At 40.4% G+C, this 17,449-nt stretch overlaps 1 protein-coding gene across 1 annotated transcript in view; it reads left to right on the forward strand.

The window, feature by feature from the left end:
• Sema2a (Semaphorin 2a) overlaps positions 1-17,449 on the forward strand; it is a 489,426-nt gene that overhangs the window by 272,361 nt on the left and 199,616 nt on the right. Inside the window, exon 3 of the mRNA XM_067153247.2 lies at positions 2,545-2,607. Coding sequence (XP_067009348.1) covers positions 2,545-2,607 — 63 coding nt within the window. The remainder of the gene's footprint in view (positions 1-2,544; positions 2,608-17,449) is intronic.

Below are 17,449 nucleotides of genomic sequence, written 5' to 3' on the forward strand. Positions count from 1 at the left end.
TCTACTACTGTTTAAACCGAGCTCGATAGCTGCAGTCGCTTAAGTGCGGCCAGTATCCAGTATTCGGGAGATAGTAGGTTCGAACCCCACTGTCGGCAGCTCTGAAAATGGTTTTCCGTGGTTTCCCATATTCACACCAGGCAAATGCTGAGGCTGTACCTTAATTAAGGCCACGGCCGCTTTCTTCCCACTCCTAGCACTTCCCTGTCCCATCGTCGCCATAAGACCTAACTGTGTCGGTGCGACGTAAAGCAACTAGCAAAAGAAAAACTACTGTTTAATTATTTGAAAAAAAAAAAGGATTCATGTGTTGATGTTGACTTAATGTATTTGAAATTCATGTCCTTCAAATTTATCGACTGCCTGGGAATATTTGTTTGAAAAATAACACCTAGAGTCTTTTCGGAGCCTCCGTATGTTCCAATCGATACCAGGAAGGGTGCATTTCCAATAGCCCATTACTAGTATCCTCTGCGGAGTAATCCGAGTTGCACAATTACTGCGACGTCCACCAATCAGTAATAGACACCCTCATTAACATGGCCGCTCCTTCCATCACTCACAGCGGACAGGGCAAGTCACGATTCTCGTTCGACTTGTCTCGCATTTTGTGGAATGCTTTCTTGCGCACCTGTCCTCCCCTCTCAGGACTGGAGTTCATTGTAAATAGTATACATCTCATATCCTATACCTATACGTCTTTCGACAGAATTCGTTTGATAAGTTAAAATATTTTCCAAATCAGTCCTTTTATATTATGCTAAATTGTAATATTTTTACATTTAAAAACCTCATGTATAGATATGATCGTGATTTTAAGTACAGTATTTGTTCCTCTGAAAACAACTCCAAGACATTTTCTTTGAAATACTTTCCCTGGACGAATCGACTGGACAGCTACTGTTCATTAGCGCATTTTGGTTATCAGATCACGCAATTTCCTGTAAGCATGTGCATAATTTTCAGACATAGGCTGTAAAATAACTCGGTATTAATTACGATTGTTTGTTGGTTTACACATGGCACACTTTGTACTCGAGATCATGAGTTCGAATACTGCCTCAGAGCATTTTCTTAAACAATTTCGTAACAGGCTAATGAGTACTGTTCTAGGCCACGATTATGGCATCACGGCGTCATAAAAACCAGTAGTAGTAGTAGAAGGAACGATAAAAGCACATTATTATTATTATTATTATTATTATTATTATTATTATTATTATTATTATTATTATTATTATTATTATTATTATTATCAGTGTTCTCCCCAGAAATTTTCGTCAGCCGGGTGGCAAGAATGAGTAGCCGGGCGGGGAATACTACGTAAAAAATGTATAAGAAAAAACATTCGTCTCCCCCAGGACATTAATAATAATAATAATAATAATAATAATAATAATAATAATAATAATAATAATAATAATAATAAGGCCTCATCTACTGCGTCCAAACAGCTTAATTCCATGCCATATGGCTGCCTGTTCGTCAATTTCGACGTACCGTTTTACTCTAGGCCTACTAGATGGCAGAGTAAACCGAATCTCTCTTGGACGTCTAAGGCTGAATTTTAGTGTACTTTATTGGGGAAATACCAAATATGTCACCAGATATCTTTTACATGCTGACATCGTACGACATGGAGTGTTGCCCTTCTAAAATCCAACGACTTCTGCCGGGTTCGAACCCGGTATCACTACCACTGATCCACAGAGGGCATTAACAATAATATCAGACAGGTAAATTATTTTAGTGTTCTACTGCTCGTTCATAATCAAACACCGGGGCACGACACTACTTTATAATCAAGCTGAACATTTAAACTATGAAGTAATTGATGCAATAATGCTAACAATAATGAAGATTTATCCTTTATATAAACAGTTTTACAGCACTTATATTTAATTTGAAGCACGGAATGATTCAAATATATATTAATGTCATGTAACTAGCACATATCTAGGTTATATTAGCCGGGCGGTCTGTAAATCGGCTGGTTGGTGCGCCCATTAAAATGGTCCTAGGGAGAACACTGATTATTATTATTATTATTATTATTATTATTATTATTATTATTATTATTATTACAGTATTGATATATTTTTAACATTCGTCCCTGGTGTCATTAATTTGAGGTTAATGTTTTATGAATAGCAGTTAATAAAGCTCAAGTGCGACACTGTACAACTCTGGTATTTACATGTTGTTAAAATGTGTATCTGTGCAAAACTGGCTTATCTTGCGGACTGCTGACAGGGGGGTTCGAACCCACCATTTCTGGCATACAAGCATACAGGTATAAGACTCGTAACATATGCCCAACTTACTTCGTCGTTTATATATATGCTTATACTGGCTGATTGAGAATATTATCACTATGGAAGTGTTATTTTTCTTTTTTTTTTTACATATTGTTTGTTGTTGCTGTCGTCATTGTTGCGCCTCTCCATAAATTAGGAATAATCGCCATGATTAGTAATGCCCTAGTTGTCACTTTATCTCATTATATCGACTTTTGCTAATTATGCATCTTACCTCTTGTTTCAGCGGGACTCCATGAGTCTCGAGCCCAGTGATGTGGCGAACTGCGTGTCAAAGGGAAAGTCAGAGGTGAGTACAACTATTTATTTATTTATTTATTTATTTATTTATTTATGTCTTAAGCAGTTGTGTAGTTTGGCCATGTCTTACACGTAAGCACTGTGGTAGGCTATGATATGATATACTTGATTATATTATGTCTTTATTGAACTGCATTTCAGTGATAACAGGAGAGTAGATTTATTGATGATACTGATATTAAATGTCTCAGATATAACTCTGTGTGCTGATATCAGACAAAATAAGACGTTTCCCTCTTCTCTAGATGGTTTAAATACACTATAAATCTAATTTCCTGAAAAGTATGAAATGAAACCTTTTACTGTAAAATAAAAGACGAACCAGTAGAAACTGGAAATGAATAAAATGTGTTCCTGCTCCCGTTCGTCTACACGGCCTCGTCTAGTTCTGTTGTACATGACTGAGTCTCGCATAAGAGAAATCGAGGGAAACAGCACTTTATCTTTCTTGTGAAATAAGAAACGGTGTGTTACATTTACACACACGGGTTTGTCACTAACAACGATAATACATCTTATATTTATTACGCAAATATTAATCGCGGCTAATGCAATGAGCTCGCACTTGTCATCAGTGGTATTTTGTAAAAAGGAAGTCAGCTCTCTGACGAAATCATCCTTCTGTCGGTCTATTTTGTCTGACTTTGCTGTACGTAAGTGAACGCTGGGTGGACAGATGGGATCTTATTCATGAACTGGAAATAGGGGACGTGAAAGCAAGATGGACTGCTGTGGGAATGAATTGGGTGAATGTACTGTAGGTCTGATCTGCCTTCGGTAATGGAATTATGTAAAGCGAATGGAGAAGAATTGATTACCTAGGATAACAAAGGACTCGCCCATGAGGCATAAGAGAAGTAAACATTGATTATACTTTTAATCATTTAAGTGGTCTGGCCACATATCTGGTTTCAATTGGAGGAATTTTGCAAGTGCTCTCTTAATTCGCAGAGGCTTGCAGACTGAAAGCTGACGTGCATAACAGTATCTAATAATGGCTTCATTTTCACTTCAGTCCAGTAGAGTGATACATTCCCAGCCATCTTTTATTTCGCCCAGACTTATTCCTGTATGCACTCCACTCTGTTGCTGAAGATTCTTTATTAAGATCTCGACATAAACCTGATTCTTGTGCGGGAGATGGTATACTGTATCCCTGCATCATCTATCGCTATTCCTTGTTGGGGTCGCGGGTGCGAACTGTAGACTTGGCCTTATAACATGTTTGGGCTGGGGAGATATTTGGAATGAGCGTCGCCAATCTCTCGACAACATTGTAACCATAGCAAATAGTGTATTCTAGGTCTGTAGCGACCGCTTTCTTCCTGTATCTGAGAGTTTGAGAAAGATTATTATTATTATTATTATTATTATTATTATTATTATTATTATTATTATTATTATTATTAAGCCTCCGTGGCTCAGGCAGCAGCGCGCCGGCCTCTCACCGCTGGGTCCCGTGGTTCAAATCCCGTCACTCCATGTGGGATTTGTGCTGGACAAAGCGGAGGCGGGACAGGTTTATCTCAGGGTACTACGGTTTTCCCTGTCTCCAGCGGTGTCCGGACATTTCGTACCACGGACATTCCGTACCACTTGATTTTTGAGGACATTTCGTACCACCTAGGTCGTTATCTACCTGCCAACGGTTTTCCCGTAATCTCCAAATATTTGCGCCCGGACAGTCCGTACCACTTGATGTCAAATTGTAATTCCATATCCACGCCAGCGGACGTAATGAGCGTGTCAGGCACACTTTAGAAATCAGAAACAAAACTAATTTACAACATTTGCTGAAGAAAACGTCTATATAATTTTAATAATTGCCTTTTAAACTATACTTATCACTTATGTTTACGTAAATGTTATTATTAGAAAGTCGATTTTTTGAAGAAATCCTCAACAAAACAATACATAGAAATATACATCCAGGAGCGCGCGGCTGTGAGCTTGCATCCGGGAGATAGTGGGTTCGAATCCCACTGTCGGCAGCCCTGAAGATGGATTTCTGTGGTTTCCCATTTTCACACCAGCCTACATCGTGTTCGGGCGCAATGTGCCCGGTGAGCATAAGGATGGATAATATTACTATTATTGTGAATATTAAACTACTGCATTGTTTCATTATGAAGTAAGTAAAATAAAATATTTTGATGAACTGGCCGATATGGGCTTGAAGGTCGCGAGGAAACAGGAAATTACTTAAAGGTGGAAGTAGCTAGGCCCCGCGAATGACGAATACGAGATAAGAATTAACACGTGTGCCAATCAGATCAGTTGCGCCCGACGGAAGGTTAACATCAGTAGTAGTCACACCGTGCGGAGGTTTCTGTGCCAGTAGTGGACAATGGATATACAAATGAATATTTTCATTAGGATACCGTTTTTACATCGCAATACTTCTCACTCTCTCAAGTGGTACGAAATGTCCTCTCCTAAATATTTTAAAGTCATTAGCTGACACTTCGCAGGTAATCAGTCTGTCAAGTGGTACGAAATGTCCAGTGGTACGAAATGTCCGTGGTACGAAATGTCCTAGAACCGTCTCCAGCAACACACTCCAGTATCATTTCATTTCATCTGTCAGTCATTAATCACTGCCCCAGAGGAGTACGACAACCTTCGGCAGCCGGCACAATTCCTATCCTCCCCGCTAGATGGGGGCTTCATTCCTTTCGTGACCCGGTCACTGACTGGAAACAGGCTGTGGGTTTTCATTATTCATTATTTAATTTTCTCACAATTCATGAGCCGTTCCATTCCTTTACGGACACGCTCATTTTTATTTTTTTTTCGATTTATCGGAACTTTGTGTCTCCCATGTGGGTGGTGTCAAAGGATGCATTTATCTGCACCCCATGCATGTTGCAAGAGGCTACTAAGAGTGTAACAGCTAAGGAAACTGCTCGCTCTCTCTTCTTCAAAGCCCTAAAACATGTCCATGATTCTATGCCTATGCTGTTCCGTGTAGCGGAGAAAATGTTTTGCTGTTTGTTTTACGTCGCATCTACACAGATATGTCTTATGGCGACGATGGAAGAGGAAAGGCCTGGGAAGTGGAAGGAAGCGGCCGTGGCCTTAATTAAGGTACAGCCCCGGCATTTGCCTAGTGTGAAAATGGGAAACCACGGAAAACCATATTCGGGGCTGCCGACAGTGCGGCTCGAACCCACTATCTCCCGATTACTGAATACTGGCCGCACTTAAGCGACTGCAGCTATCGAGCTCGGTGCGGAGAAAAGTACGAGTGCGCGGTGGAGGATATACCTATTCACTATTGGGTCTCTCTATGGTGGTTGGTGTTGTGTTGTGTTGTGTTGTGTATATATGAAGAGAGGTAAATTTGGGCAAACACACAGTCCCAAAGTACGAGAAATTAATCAAATAATTCTTAATAATGTTATTGTTTTTTTACTTCCCACTAACTACTTTTCACTGTTTTCGGAGACGCCGAGGTACAGGAATTTAGTCCCGCAAGAGTTCTTTAGTGCCAGTAAATCTACCGACACGAGGCTGACGTATTTGAGCACCTTCAAATACCAGCGGACTGAACCAGGATTGAACCTGCTAAGTTGGGGCCAGAAGGCCAGCGCCTCAACGGTCTGAGCCACTCAGCCCGGCAAAAGTAATTCTAACCCGGCTGGGACTCGAACCCATGATCCTCTGAACCGAAGATCTGGACACTGACCATTCAGCCTAAGAGCCGGGCAGACATAGTAATATGTTTCACTGCGATTATTTGGGCCTAGATTTGGGAGAGAAACTATAGGGTTTGAAGTTGGATACCATTGTACAGTAATTACCTCCTCGAGTGACACGAGCCTGGAATCATACTGCAGACTTTTTACAAATTTAAATCAGTTCTTTCATGCAACGTGTCTTAGCATGATCACGCCTGTGATGAGGCTTTGCTCCAACGGTGAAGAAGGACAGGGATGTGATAACCATGGAATATCGTCGCTGGCTTCGAAACATGGAGGCTGCAAATACACTTGGGATTTTGGGATTTAAAAAGTCACGTATCTGTGGTCCGAATTCCATGTACACCTGGACGTCCCTTCGCTTCGAACAATAGGCATGTACGAACAAGTTGATTTACGTCGCACCGACACAGATAGGTCTTATGGCGACGATGGGATAGGAAAAGGCTAGGAGTGGAAAGGAAGCCTCCGTGACCTTAATTAAGGTACAGCTCCTGCCTGCATTTTGCCTGGTGTGAAAATGGGAAACCACGGTAACCCATTTTCAGGGTTACCGACAGTGTGATTCGAACCCACTACTCTCTGAATGCAAGCTCACAGCAGCACGCTCATTACCTCACGGCCAACGCGCTCGGGGGGGGGGGGGCATGTTAGACTACAAACTCGGTTTCTTAAAAGAACAATTCTAAACACGACGAAAAATAAAGGTATCTTATAAGAAAGGATAACATTTTCATAACCCCTCATCCGACAATCAAACATACAAACAAACCTCACGATGCTATAACCCCGATGAGCCTTAGACTACTAAGCGATCGCTTCTGAGTTCGAAGGCCTGAAGATTACGAGTTGGCGCGTGGTCAGCGCGACGATTCCTCTCCACCGTTATTCTTGGCTTTCTAGACGGAGTCCGATATTGTACCAGTTCTCAGTAGTAATCGCGCAGACTGAGTTGACCTCGAACCAGCCCTCAGATTCACGTAGAAATCCCTGACTTGACCGGGAATCGAACGCGGGACCTCTGTGTGAGAGGCAGGTTAACTTCCTCTATAACAAAGTGAAAACAAAATATTTACCAGGGAACGTCGAACAGGAAAAGTGCCATTGAAGAGCTCAGCATAAGTAGAACAATGTTTAACGTACAGCATACGGCACAACTTCGAATTTGAGTGTTCTTGAGGACAAATAACGATTGCCAAAATAAATTAGAATTACTCATAAGTGTTGTTGGCAATATATCGCATTTTCTGCAGTAGTCAATTGAAAACTATCGCAATATTCCTTACTAATAGCCGCTTGTATTTGCTCCATCTAAGAAGCTCGGAACAACCCAATCCATAATTCCTTGCTGAGTATTTTGATTACCACGCGTGATGAGCTGTTTGTACTATATTTATAATTACTTTATTAAATTAAATTTGGGAAGGAAGTGATTGTAAGGTAAGTTACTGTTCCGGAATCCGCTTGTAATTGATAAGGGGAGTAGTGGTCTTTCACCACTTCTTCCTTTCATTTGTGTAATGTGGGTCTCGGGTAGCCTCAAAACCCTCTAAATTCGTTGTAGTATTGAACTCGAGCAAAAAAGTAACGAACCTACTACGATGGCGGCGGCGAACTCGTAACACCAGCTCGATTGACTTTGATTCCTTGAATTTAACAGTTGTTCTTAATTGTGCGGGGAAGAACATTTGTTTGGTGAATGTTTTTTGACTATATGAGCAATACATAAAACAAACGTAGAGAAGATTTGTGCTATAAAATAGAAACCCCTTCAAAATTAAGTTCGAAGGCATCTGTTATTTCCTTACAAATAGTTCAAAAATTCATCGCTTCCTATGTAACGTCCTGCTTTCTCGTGGTTGTTTTGTTTGCGTGAATTAATATTGGAGTAGGGAAAGAGAAAACGATATTCTGTCATGAAAATCTCGTTAACAGCAGATAATCACAATAATATCGACGAAGGAAAGACGAAAATCCTTTCACATAATATTAGCGGGTGCTATTACTATATTACTCACTGACCGAAACTTAAATACGTCATTCTTCTAACCTATTTTTTTCTAGAATCGACAGGCAACTCCAGCAGTCTCTTCTTCATTAGGCCCTATATACCGTGCATAAAATTCCTTTTATTGCCGTGTATTTACGGTAACGTTGCTTGCAGACCTTATTGCTTCTTAGAATTGTGCTCCACTATTCCCAGAACTTCTCTCCCTCTTCTTGAATGACGCACGCACCCGCATAGACACTTAAATACACACGGAGAGAAAAACTGGAATATCTGGAATAGACCGCGCGTAGTCTCTGGGAACATAATTAAGTAGAACAGTTAAAATACTACGTAGAAGCAGATTTCCGTGAACTCCAATCTAATACTGCAATGGTAAATTACGGTCGTCTCTTTTCCCATACCTGCACAGGTTAACACCCTATATCGACACAAATAAAATTTCACTCGCGAGGCTGATTATTAAATACGGGGCAGCGGTTTTACCTTACTCTTGCGCCAGAGATTTCCCCACTACAATGCTTCTGCTCCAGTCATCAACTAACACGAAATATATATTTAGTGATTCTTCAAGAGTTTCAGGTGGCACTTCGGGATATCAGTTTTATACATAGAAATGGACGTGATCGAGAAAGCAGAAACCCGGGAATGGCTTGTTTGTAAGTTTCAACTTGTCAACATACACCTCAAATTAGTTTGACATCTAAATCCTTTTGTCAGAAAAACATTATGTTTCAGCACACGCAAGTTTGTCGTCATTGACTGCTTGATGTATAATTTTAATGTAAATCACTCGCCGTTTTAAGATTACAGAAGGCGCGGACTTTATGTGGCATTTCACATGTTTTTACCACTTGCGTGGTTGTGGATCCCCGTCTTCAGTTTCTAATGTCAAATCATGTTTCATAATGATTTTGCACGACGTTTTCTATGCATCACCACTGGACACGTCCATCTTAGTGTATGTATGCTTTTCTGAATTTATAGCCGTTCTCAATAATTAGGTCGTTTCTCCGATTAGAATCTTCCCCTAGAAGCTCCATGTTCTGACTGCCAGTCACTCATGTGTACTACGCCCAACAAGCACATATTGTATGATCGATGACACAAATGGACGTATTGCCATACCAACTATTAGGAGGGGAAATGCAGGTTCGGCTATAATATGCGGTGAAAAAATATAACACCCTAGATTCTTATCTAATTCCTAGTGACGGAAAAACTACAAATGTAGATGCAAAATTGTGGTTGATGATGTCCCAATCTCTTTACATGAAGCTGAAGCAGTAGCATTTAGATATGCTTATACTCTTATTTTCAGCTGCTTTACTTATGTTTAGCTCTTTGATGTATGTACGCCTTTGCCATAATCCAAAGATGTATTTCGTAAAAGGGATACATGTTTATTATTATTATTATTATTATTATTATTATTATTATTATTATTATTATTATTATTAGAATTGGCTTTACGTCGCACCGACACAGATAGTCTTGGTCTTATGGCGGTGATGGGATAGGAATGGCCTAGGAATGGTAAGGAAGCAGCCGTGGCCTTAATTAAGGTACAGCCCTAGCATTTGCCTGGTGTGAAAGTGGGAAACCACAGAAAACTATCTTCAGGACTGCCGACAGTGGGGCTCAAACCCACTATCTCCCGGATGATAGCTCACAGCTGCGCGCTCCTAACCGCACGGCCAACTCGCCCGGTATTATTATTATTGTTGTTGTTGTTCTAAGCTAACATAGCACGGTAACAATACGCTGGCTGTGTTCGAAACGTGACACACTGGAGAAGATGGAGCCCGTGACGAGTGTCAAACCCAGCTCATTAGATTTAGGTTCCGCTTCACCGAGCTGCAGTGTGCATTTACTTTGTCATACGAAGTGCTCGTATTTTACAACGGTCATGCGAGACGGAACGTGACACACTTCACTTCAAAATTCCTTTGAGTGCTAGAACCTACCTTCAGCGTCTATATATATTTTTTCATATCATTGACTTGCAGGCCGTTTCACCCGTCGATGGCATGATTTGCCTTTTATTTCATACTATGACGTAATTGAATTCTTTCCGTACTGAAGAGAGTACGGAAAATGGCACTTTGCCCTATTTTTTCCGCTCTGGATTATTCTCTTTCTGTTAGGTCATCAGCCCAGAGGCTTGTTGGATCCTCAAATAGCACCACCAAAGGCTATGCAGTTATAGGGAAACTACAAAAACCAATGGCAGTACCTAAATGAGGCGTACTAGGCAAGACGAGGAGTGATGTAGTTTGCCATTGCTTTCCTCACTGGGCCAGGCAGTGCTATTGTAGCATGACTGACCCTATGAGCAACACCTTTCATAACACTCAGACGAACTGGTTGTGCCATTACTCAGCACGACCCACACCCCAGCAGCTTCCATATTGTCACAGCCATGGGTGAGACTGGGACTTCAGTGGAAGTTACACTTTGCTCTGGCCTGTGCCAAGAGATGGATGCAAAAGTAGCGCCGACGTGCTCTTGACTGGAGTGTCAACCTCCTTTTCAAGCCCCACTGTTGGGCGACAATTTTTCTTGAACCCAACATTTATTTTTGAGTCCCGCGGTAACTACCTCTTCCCGCGACCATGTTGGTCATCCTTTCTCTCTTCCATTTTCTGCCCCACTGCTCGCGACAATTTTTCTTGCGCCGATCTAGTTATCGGGTGAGCAAATAATTTATTTCTGGCGAATGAGCATCTACTCTTTCCTCTATCTAACTACACGCCGGCGTACAAGAAAATCTCCAGCTAACTGTGCTGTACAACTCAGGGATTAAAATTACCTATACAAAAATTATAATATTTAACGTGAATTCGACTGAAAACCGCGCCTCTTATTCTTTAGTACACCTACATGTCCATCGGGTCATTAAATCAAATTACAATCAACTTTCAAGTTCAATCATTCATAATTCCCCAATGAATCAACTTAAAATTAATCTTCTGTTCTATAAATAACAATATAATAATATGTTAAATTCTTACTTACTAACTTTATTTATAATCATCTAGATACTTGGGATAAGTTAACATTATTGTTTCTACTTTTTTCTTTTTATCTTTCTGAATGAGATTCCGATGTATACAAAGAAATGACAGCAGGCAGAATGGATTATTATATTGGTTGATTGGTTTATCTCCACTTCACAGTAATATAAACACGAATAGTCAGAGAGATTACACCTATAAGAGGAGAAATGCCCATGCAATCTCCGTGCTGCAACAATGGGTCTCGTCATTCTGGGAATGGTGTGTCCGGAACAAGGTGAAAATAAACACTACAAAAACGTAGGCAGTTGTTTTCACCAAGCGCCCGCCTAAATTTGATCATCTTATGTTAACAATGTCCCACTGTCTTGGTCTAAGCGAATTAAATATCTCGGTTTGTCCTGGAGCAGGAATATAGATCAGGCCTTACAACGCGCCAAGGCACGGGTGACAGCCTTGAGACCACTGCTAAACACTAAATGTGACTCTTCAAATATTAACAGAAACATTTATTTAGCATGCGTTAGGCCCATCCTGCTGTATGGTTGGGAGGCCTGGGGCTATATTCCCAAACACCTCTTTCTAAATTACAAACTTTCCAAAACAAAACATTACGAATAATGACACGAGCCTCGCTACTGAAATCTAATAAAAAGGTACGTACCAAACTTCGTATTCCGCTTATTAGATATCAGGTAAACAAAATAGTAAAGATGACCACATCTGGAATCCTACTTAGTCAATCTAACAACCCAGGCATCCTACTCTAAAAACGGGTTGTAAGGACCAAGAAGCCGAACACTCGTTTCAACCTTACGACCTGTTTTAACTGGTCTCCCCATTTTTCGACCTATTCCAAATATGAGACATACTTTTCATTCATTAACATGAAAATGAAATCCCTGGAAAGGTCCGTTTGTTACGAAGGTTAGCTTTCCCTCCTCCCCTCTTTTCAGTCGCAAAATTCAGGAACGCTATTCGAATTTCAAAATTATTAGCGACTAGCTGATGTACCCGTACTTCCCTACGGATTTCTACGTTGTATACACAGAATTCTAGGTACACGTTGTCAGTAACAATGTATTAAATTGTATAGCTCTTTACGTTATCCCAGAAACGTGACGGGAAAGCCACAATACGTCTTTCCTCAAGAGAAGATTGCCTACTATCAGTCACAATCAATTTGGGGAGTTTTCATTATGATGGCAGGTCGACTTCCCTATTGTCAGTCAATCGAGTTGAGCAGTTTTCATTACAATGGCAGACACTCCCTCTCCACCTGCCTCATCCTCAAAAAGACTGCATTTGTGGTTTTCCCAACTGAAACCGATATAGGTCAATATAATTAAGTCAGTATGAACGTCGCGATTAAAAGCAGTGCTGTCATATGAAATACTCGATCAAATGAAAAACCCCACATTTTCTCGCTTTTAACGAACAGTAGTACGCTGCCGACCTAAGAGTCCATAGTTCCCGAGCTGGAATGACCAGGCCGCAGACAGCCGTGAACACTTCTCTGCCATTATTGCTTTAAGTGTGCACACTGCTCATTCCAATTCGCGCCTCAGAGTAGTGATCCGATAGCTAGAATACTATGATGAACCAGTGTATTGCGTACCAGTAGTATCAGAAAAGTTATGAACCGGAGGAACGACAAGCTAAAGAAGAAAGTTATCTTATTCCCCGGCTACTTCCCGCCAATATTTAGGCAGGCTGTATTACTCAGTACGCAGCAGTAATCCCATCTATCGGAGATCAGTGGCAACAGAAGAAACCAAGCATATTACAAAAAACAATGTTCAATGTAATGTTATTGTTGATCAGTTTTATGAGCATTCGATATTGTAAGCCTTCATATTTAGTTTTCTTCCGACTCTGTGATATTAGGGCATCGAATGTAAAGGGAGCCTTTCTTTCTTTCAGGACTCCGTTTTGATTTATTCTTCAAGTGGCCGTTCCTTTACGATCTTTCTAGGTCACCTCTTGTTCTTTTCTGACACGGACAGTATCACGTAAGGAAGCCTAGGGAGTCTTTCATTTTGACGCCCTTCGTGGCCTTTCTCTTTCTTCGGCCTATACCTACATTTTTCAAAGTGTCGGACCCCATCCATTTTTTTCTCTCCGATTAGTATTATATAGAGCAGGGGTTTCCAATTAGTAAGAACACAAGGGCTGCAATGGAAACCTGAAGCATGACCACGGGCCGCACTTTAATAATATGGCACTTTTCGTAAAATTCCGCAAATAGGACAGAGGTACCGGTAAATAAAATAATATGCATAGTTCAATTGAAATTGAGGTTTAATAACTTTAATTGCTTAAAATACTGTTTAAGAATTGCGTATAGGAGTGAAATTAAGGACAGTTGAATTTGGAAGAAGAGCACCGAACAATATCAGTTAATTTGAATAAATATTGGACAAATTAAAAAAAGTAAAACGAAAGACAACCTAAAATTAATAATGTAGTTAAAACAAAAAGAGAAATTTAGTGGGAGTAGTAAGAAAGGCACAATGCACATTTGTGAGAGCCTAAAATCCCAACGATGTACTTCCAGGAGTAGGCCTACTTCCCTGAAAATTTTCACTGTGTACCAGCCAGTACTGCCAATGAAAGAAGAACGAATAAATGAAACCGCTTCTTACACCACTGGCTTTTAAAGTATTTCTGGGTATTCATTGCATGCTACGTTGAATAAAAAGGCCACAGTGAGGTTGGCATGGAGTTCAAGAATTGGTTTAGATCCCACAGCAATTTTTATAATGGTTAAGACCTAAAACTGGTATTTTGAGGGCTCATTTTCCGGCGAAGCTTGGATTTTCATTTTATTCAATGAATAATCTATTCAGCCTAAGTGAATACTAAAAAACAGGAAATAATATTAAGGAATGAATTAGTTCTGACTTTGGTCTATAATGGATTTAAAAATGAATACATTTTTGAACGAGCTATCAAATATTTTTTGTTAATTTTATTCACATTTCTTAAAATACATTTTTAAAGCCCTCGCGGGCCGCAACAGATAGCTTCGCGGGCCGCCATTTGGAAACCCGTGATATGGAGGATGGTTGCCTTCTCAAAACAATAATCACCACCACCACCACCACCACCACCACCACCACCACCACCACCACCACCACCACCACCACCACCACTCTTATCATAGTCCGTACGGTAAAACTGAATAAGACATTAATGATCGGAAATTGCATTCTCTATAACATTTACGACTTCCTGACGGGGATTCGAACCCACGTCTTTCCGGGCGAACCGAGCACGCCTTTATCGCCTCGGCCAGGCAGTCCCTTAAATAACATAAGTATTTAAAAATTTAATTTGAGGTGCCTTCCCCTAAACTACCATTTCATCGAGCGTGAATAAAAATATTTATTGCCTAGACTGTAATTACTTATTCCCTGACTTAACATACCGATATTCATTAAATTCTCTTTACCATTTTGTCGTGGCTCTGCGCTGATATGCACTTAGCAACAAAATTCAAAATTCATGAATATCTCTGTTATGATGGGCGGTACGGTAAAAACGTATAATACATAAATGATCGGAAATTACATTTTATATAACTTTTGTTATGTAATATTTATTTATAGGACCACTAATACCATAAATATTTGATAATTAAATTTTAACCCTTCCCCTAAACTACCATTTGACTCAGTGTGAATAAAACTGTCTATGGCCTAGATTGTAGTGGCTCATTCCTCGACGTTACATACCGATTTTCATTCAATTATCTTCATCCATTTTCTCGTGAAACGCGTGCATACAGACATAACGAAAAATTAAAAGTGTATTTCCTTGTTACTGTGGACTCGTTCGATGCAGAAATACCATTCTTTTTAAATTATGAACAATGTACAGACAAAACTCTTATTTTATATGTACAGAAGTCTTCATGACAGACTGTTTTATCACTCGCAAGTGCAGTATAATGGAAATTTTCCGACTCATCGGGTATTTCTCGGGAGCAGATGAGTAAAAGGGAACAGGGCTCTCATGTAGTTGCTCTCAACAACAAACACAACAACAACAACAACAAAATAAAAAGTTATAAATCAGGGAACACTTATCTTAACCTTGTTGGATTGTTTCTCCGCCTGATAGCACAATGTGGTCTGTACCCATTTACTGCAAAACTCGCATCCTTGCATTTCTGGCTCAAGTAAATGCCATCACCATGTTGGCTAATTAACCCATTCTCGACAGATAAATATCGCATATATTACATTATATCATAAAGTTCGTGTTACCTTCATTAATTCACGACCTCATGACCATTATTGCCAGTAGAAGAGAAAGCACATTCTAACTATCAGTAGTCAGTCGTTGCTTCCTTTCGTCCTTCGCCTTGGCTAAATGGTCATTGTAGTGGCCCTCTATTGATATCTTGGCCAGGCTGGGATAATTCCTTTGGTTTGAGAACTGGGTGTTTGTGTTCATCTTAATACATATCTTAATTTACATCAACTCCCAACTACCATCCGCCTAGAGCTTTTTCTTAATGGATGCAGTAATTTTGCATCTGTCTTTTGGCACAGGCCAGAGCAAAATGTAGCATCCACGTAGGTCACAGTCTCATTTATAACTGTGACAGTATGGAAATGGCTGATGTATGGGCGGTGCTAAGTGATGACATTCGAGCACAAATAGTGTTATGGTCGCTCAGCTATGAGCGGGAGATAGCGGGTTTGAATCCCACCATCGGTTACCCTGGGGATGATTTTCCGTGGTTTCCCATTTTCATACCAGACAAATGCTGGGGCTGTATCTCAATTAGTGCCACTACCGCTAACTTCCGATACCTTCCCAATCCTAGCCCTTTCCCATCCCTCCGTCGCTGAAACCTTCGATGTGTTAGTGTGACGTTAAACAAGTAGCCAAAAAAACAAAACAAAACAAAAAAAAACTAGTGTGTCTGAGTGTTATTCACAGGGCTGCATGTTCTGCAGTAGCACTTTCTGGTCCAGTGAGGAAAGCAATGGTAAACTACCTCACTCCTTATCCTGCCTAGTACGCCTCATTTTGGCTCCCCCATCAGTTTTTGCAGTTTCCCTATAACCGCATAAACTTTGGCGGTGTTATCTGGGGATCCAACCAGCCTTCTGGCTGATGACCTAGCAGACAGACATCGACTACCACAGAAACATACAGTAGTGAAAACAACCTTCCACATAGGGTTGGTATCAGGAGGGGCATCTGACCGTAAGACTGGGCTTAATCCGACCCAAAGTAATTAGAATAAGGCCAGGAATAAGAACGAGAGTTAGTTTTAGCTCTCAAATTTTTATGAAATCAGAATATTTTCAAAGCTGTTGGTATGAAACTGAAGTTACAAGTTATCATTATCTTAATAACAGAAGCATCAATTTAAGATGTTATGGTGTCCATCACGGAATTTTAGTGATTTACACTCTCGGCCCGCGCGCGATCGGTAAACTAGAGTACGTCCACAATTGTGTAGTTCTAGACTCAAAGTTATGAACACTAATACTGAATATTTTCACTATTAATAAAGCCATGGAAAGGAGACTACGCTCCATCACTGCAATACACACCTTTTGGATAAGTATGGCTGGTTTCAAGTTATGCTTCGTTAACGACGGAATTCTTCTTTTTCTTCTTCTTTACAGGTAGTGCAAAATATTGCAAATTCATCATTTATCCACACCGGTGCTGTGAATACGATAATCTCGTGAATTTCAGATGTATATTTCTGCAGAGCTACTTCAAGTTCTACAACAGATAAATTGAGATTTAGGGATGTTTAGTTCCAGTGTCAGCATATGTGAAAAGAAACTGCAATCTGCAAGTTGTCACTGTGGGAGAGCGGCATCAGTGACACCAGGAATTATGGCTCTAGTAAGTAGCAGGGGAAACAAACAGACGAGCCAAGTATTATGTCGCATTAAATATGTAGTAGGCCGGCCTGACTCGCGGCGCGCGACGAAACGAGATCATGGAAGGCGGAATATGACTGCTTTATTATTCGGCCCACCTTCGCTTGTGCAACATAGTTTGGAATAGGCAGGTAGAGTTATTTTCTGTAGAAATGCAGGTTGAGGAATGTGTTACAACACGTGACAT

This window comes from Anabrus simplex, chromosome 1 (genome assembly GCF_040414725.1).
Source record: "Anabrus simplex isolate iqAnaSimp1 chromosome 1, ASM4041472v1, whole genome shotgun sequence".
NCBI lineage: Eukaryota > Metazoa > Arthropoda > Insecta > Orthoptera > Tettigoniidae > Anabrus > Anabrus simplex.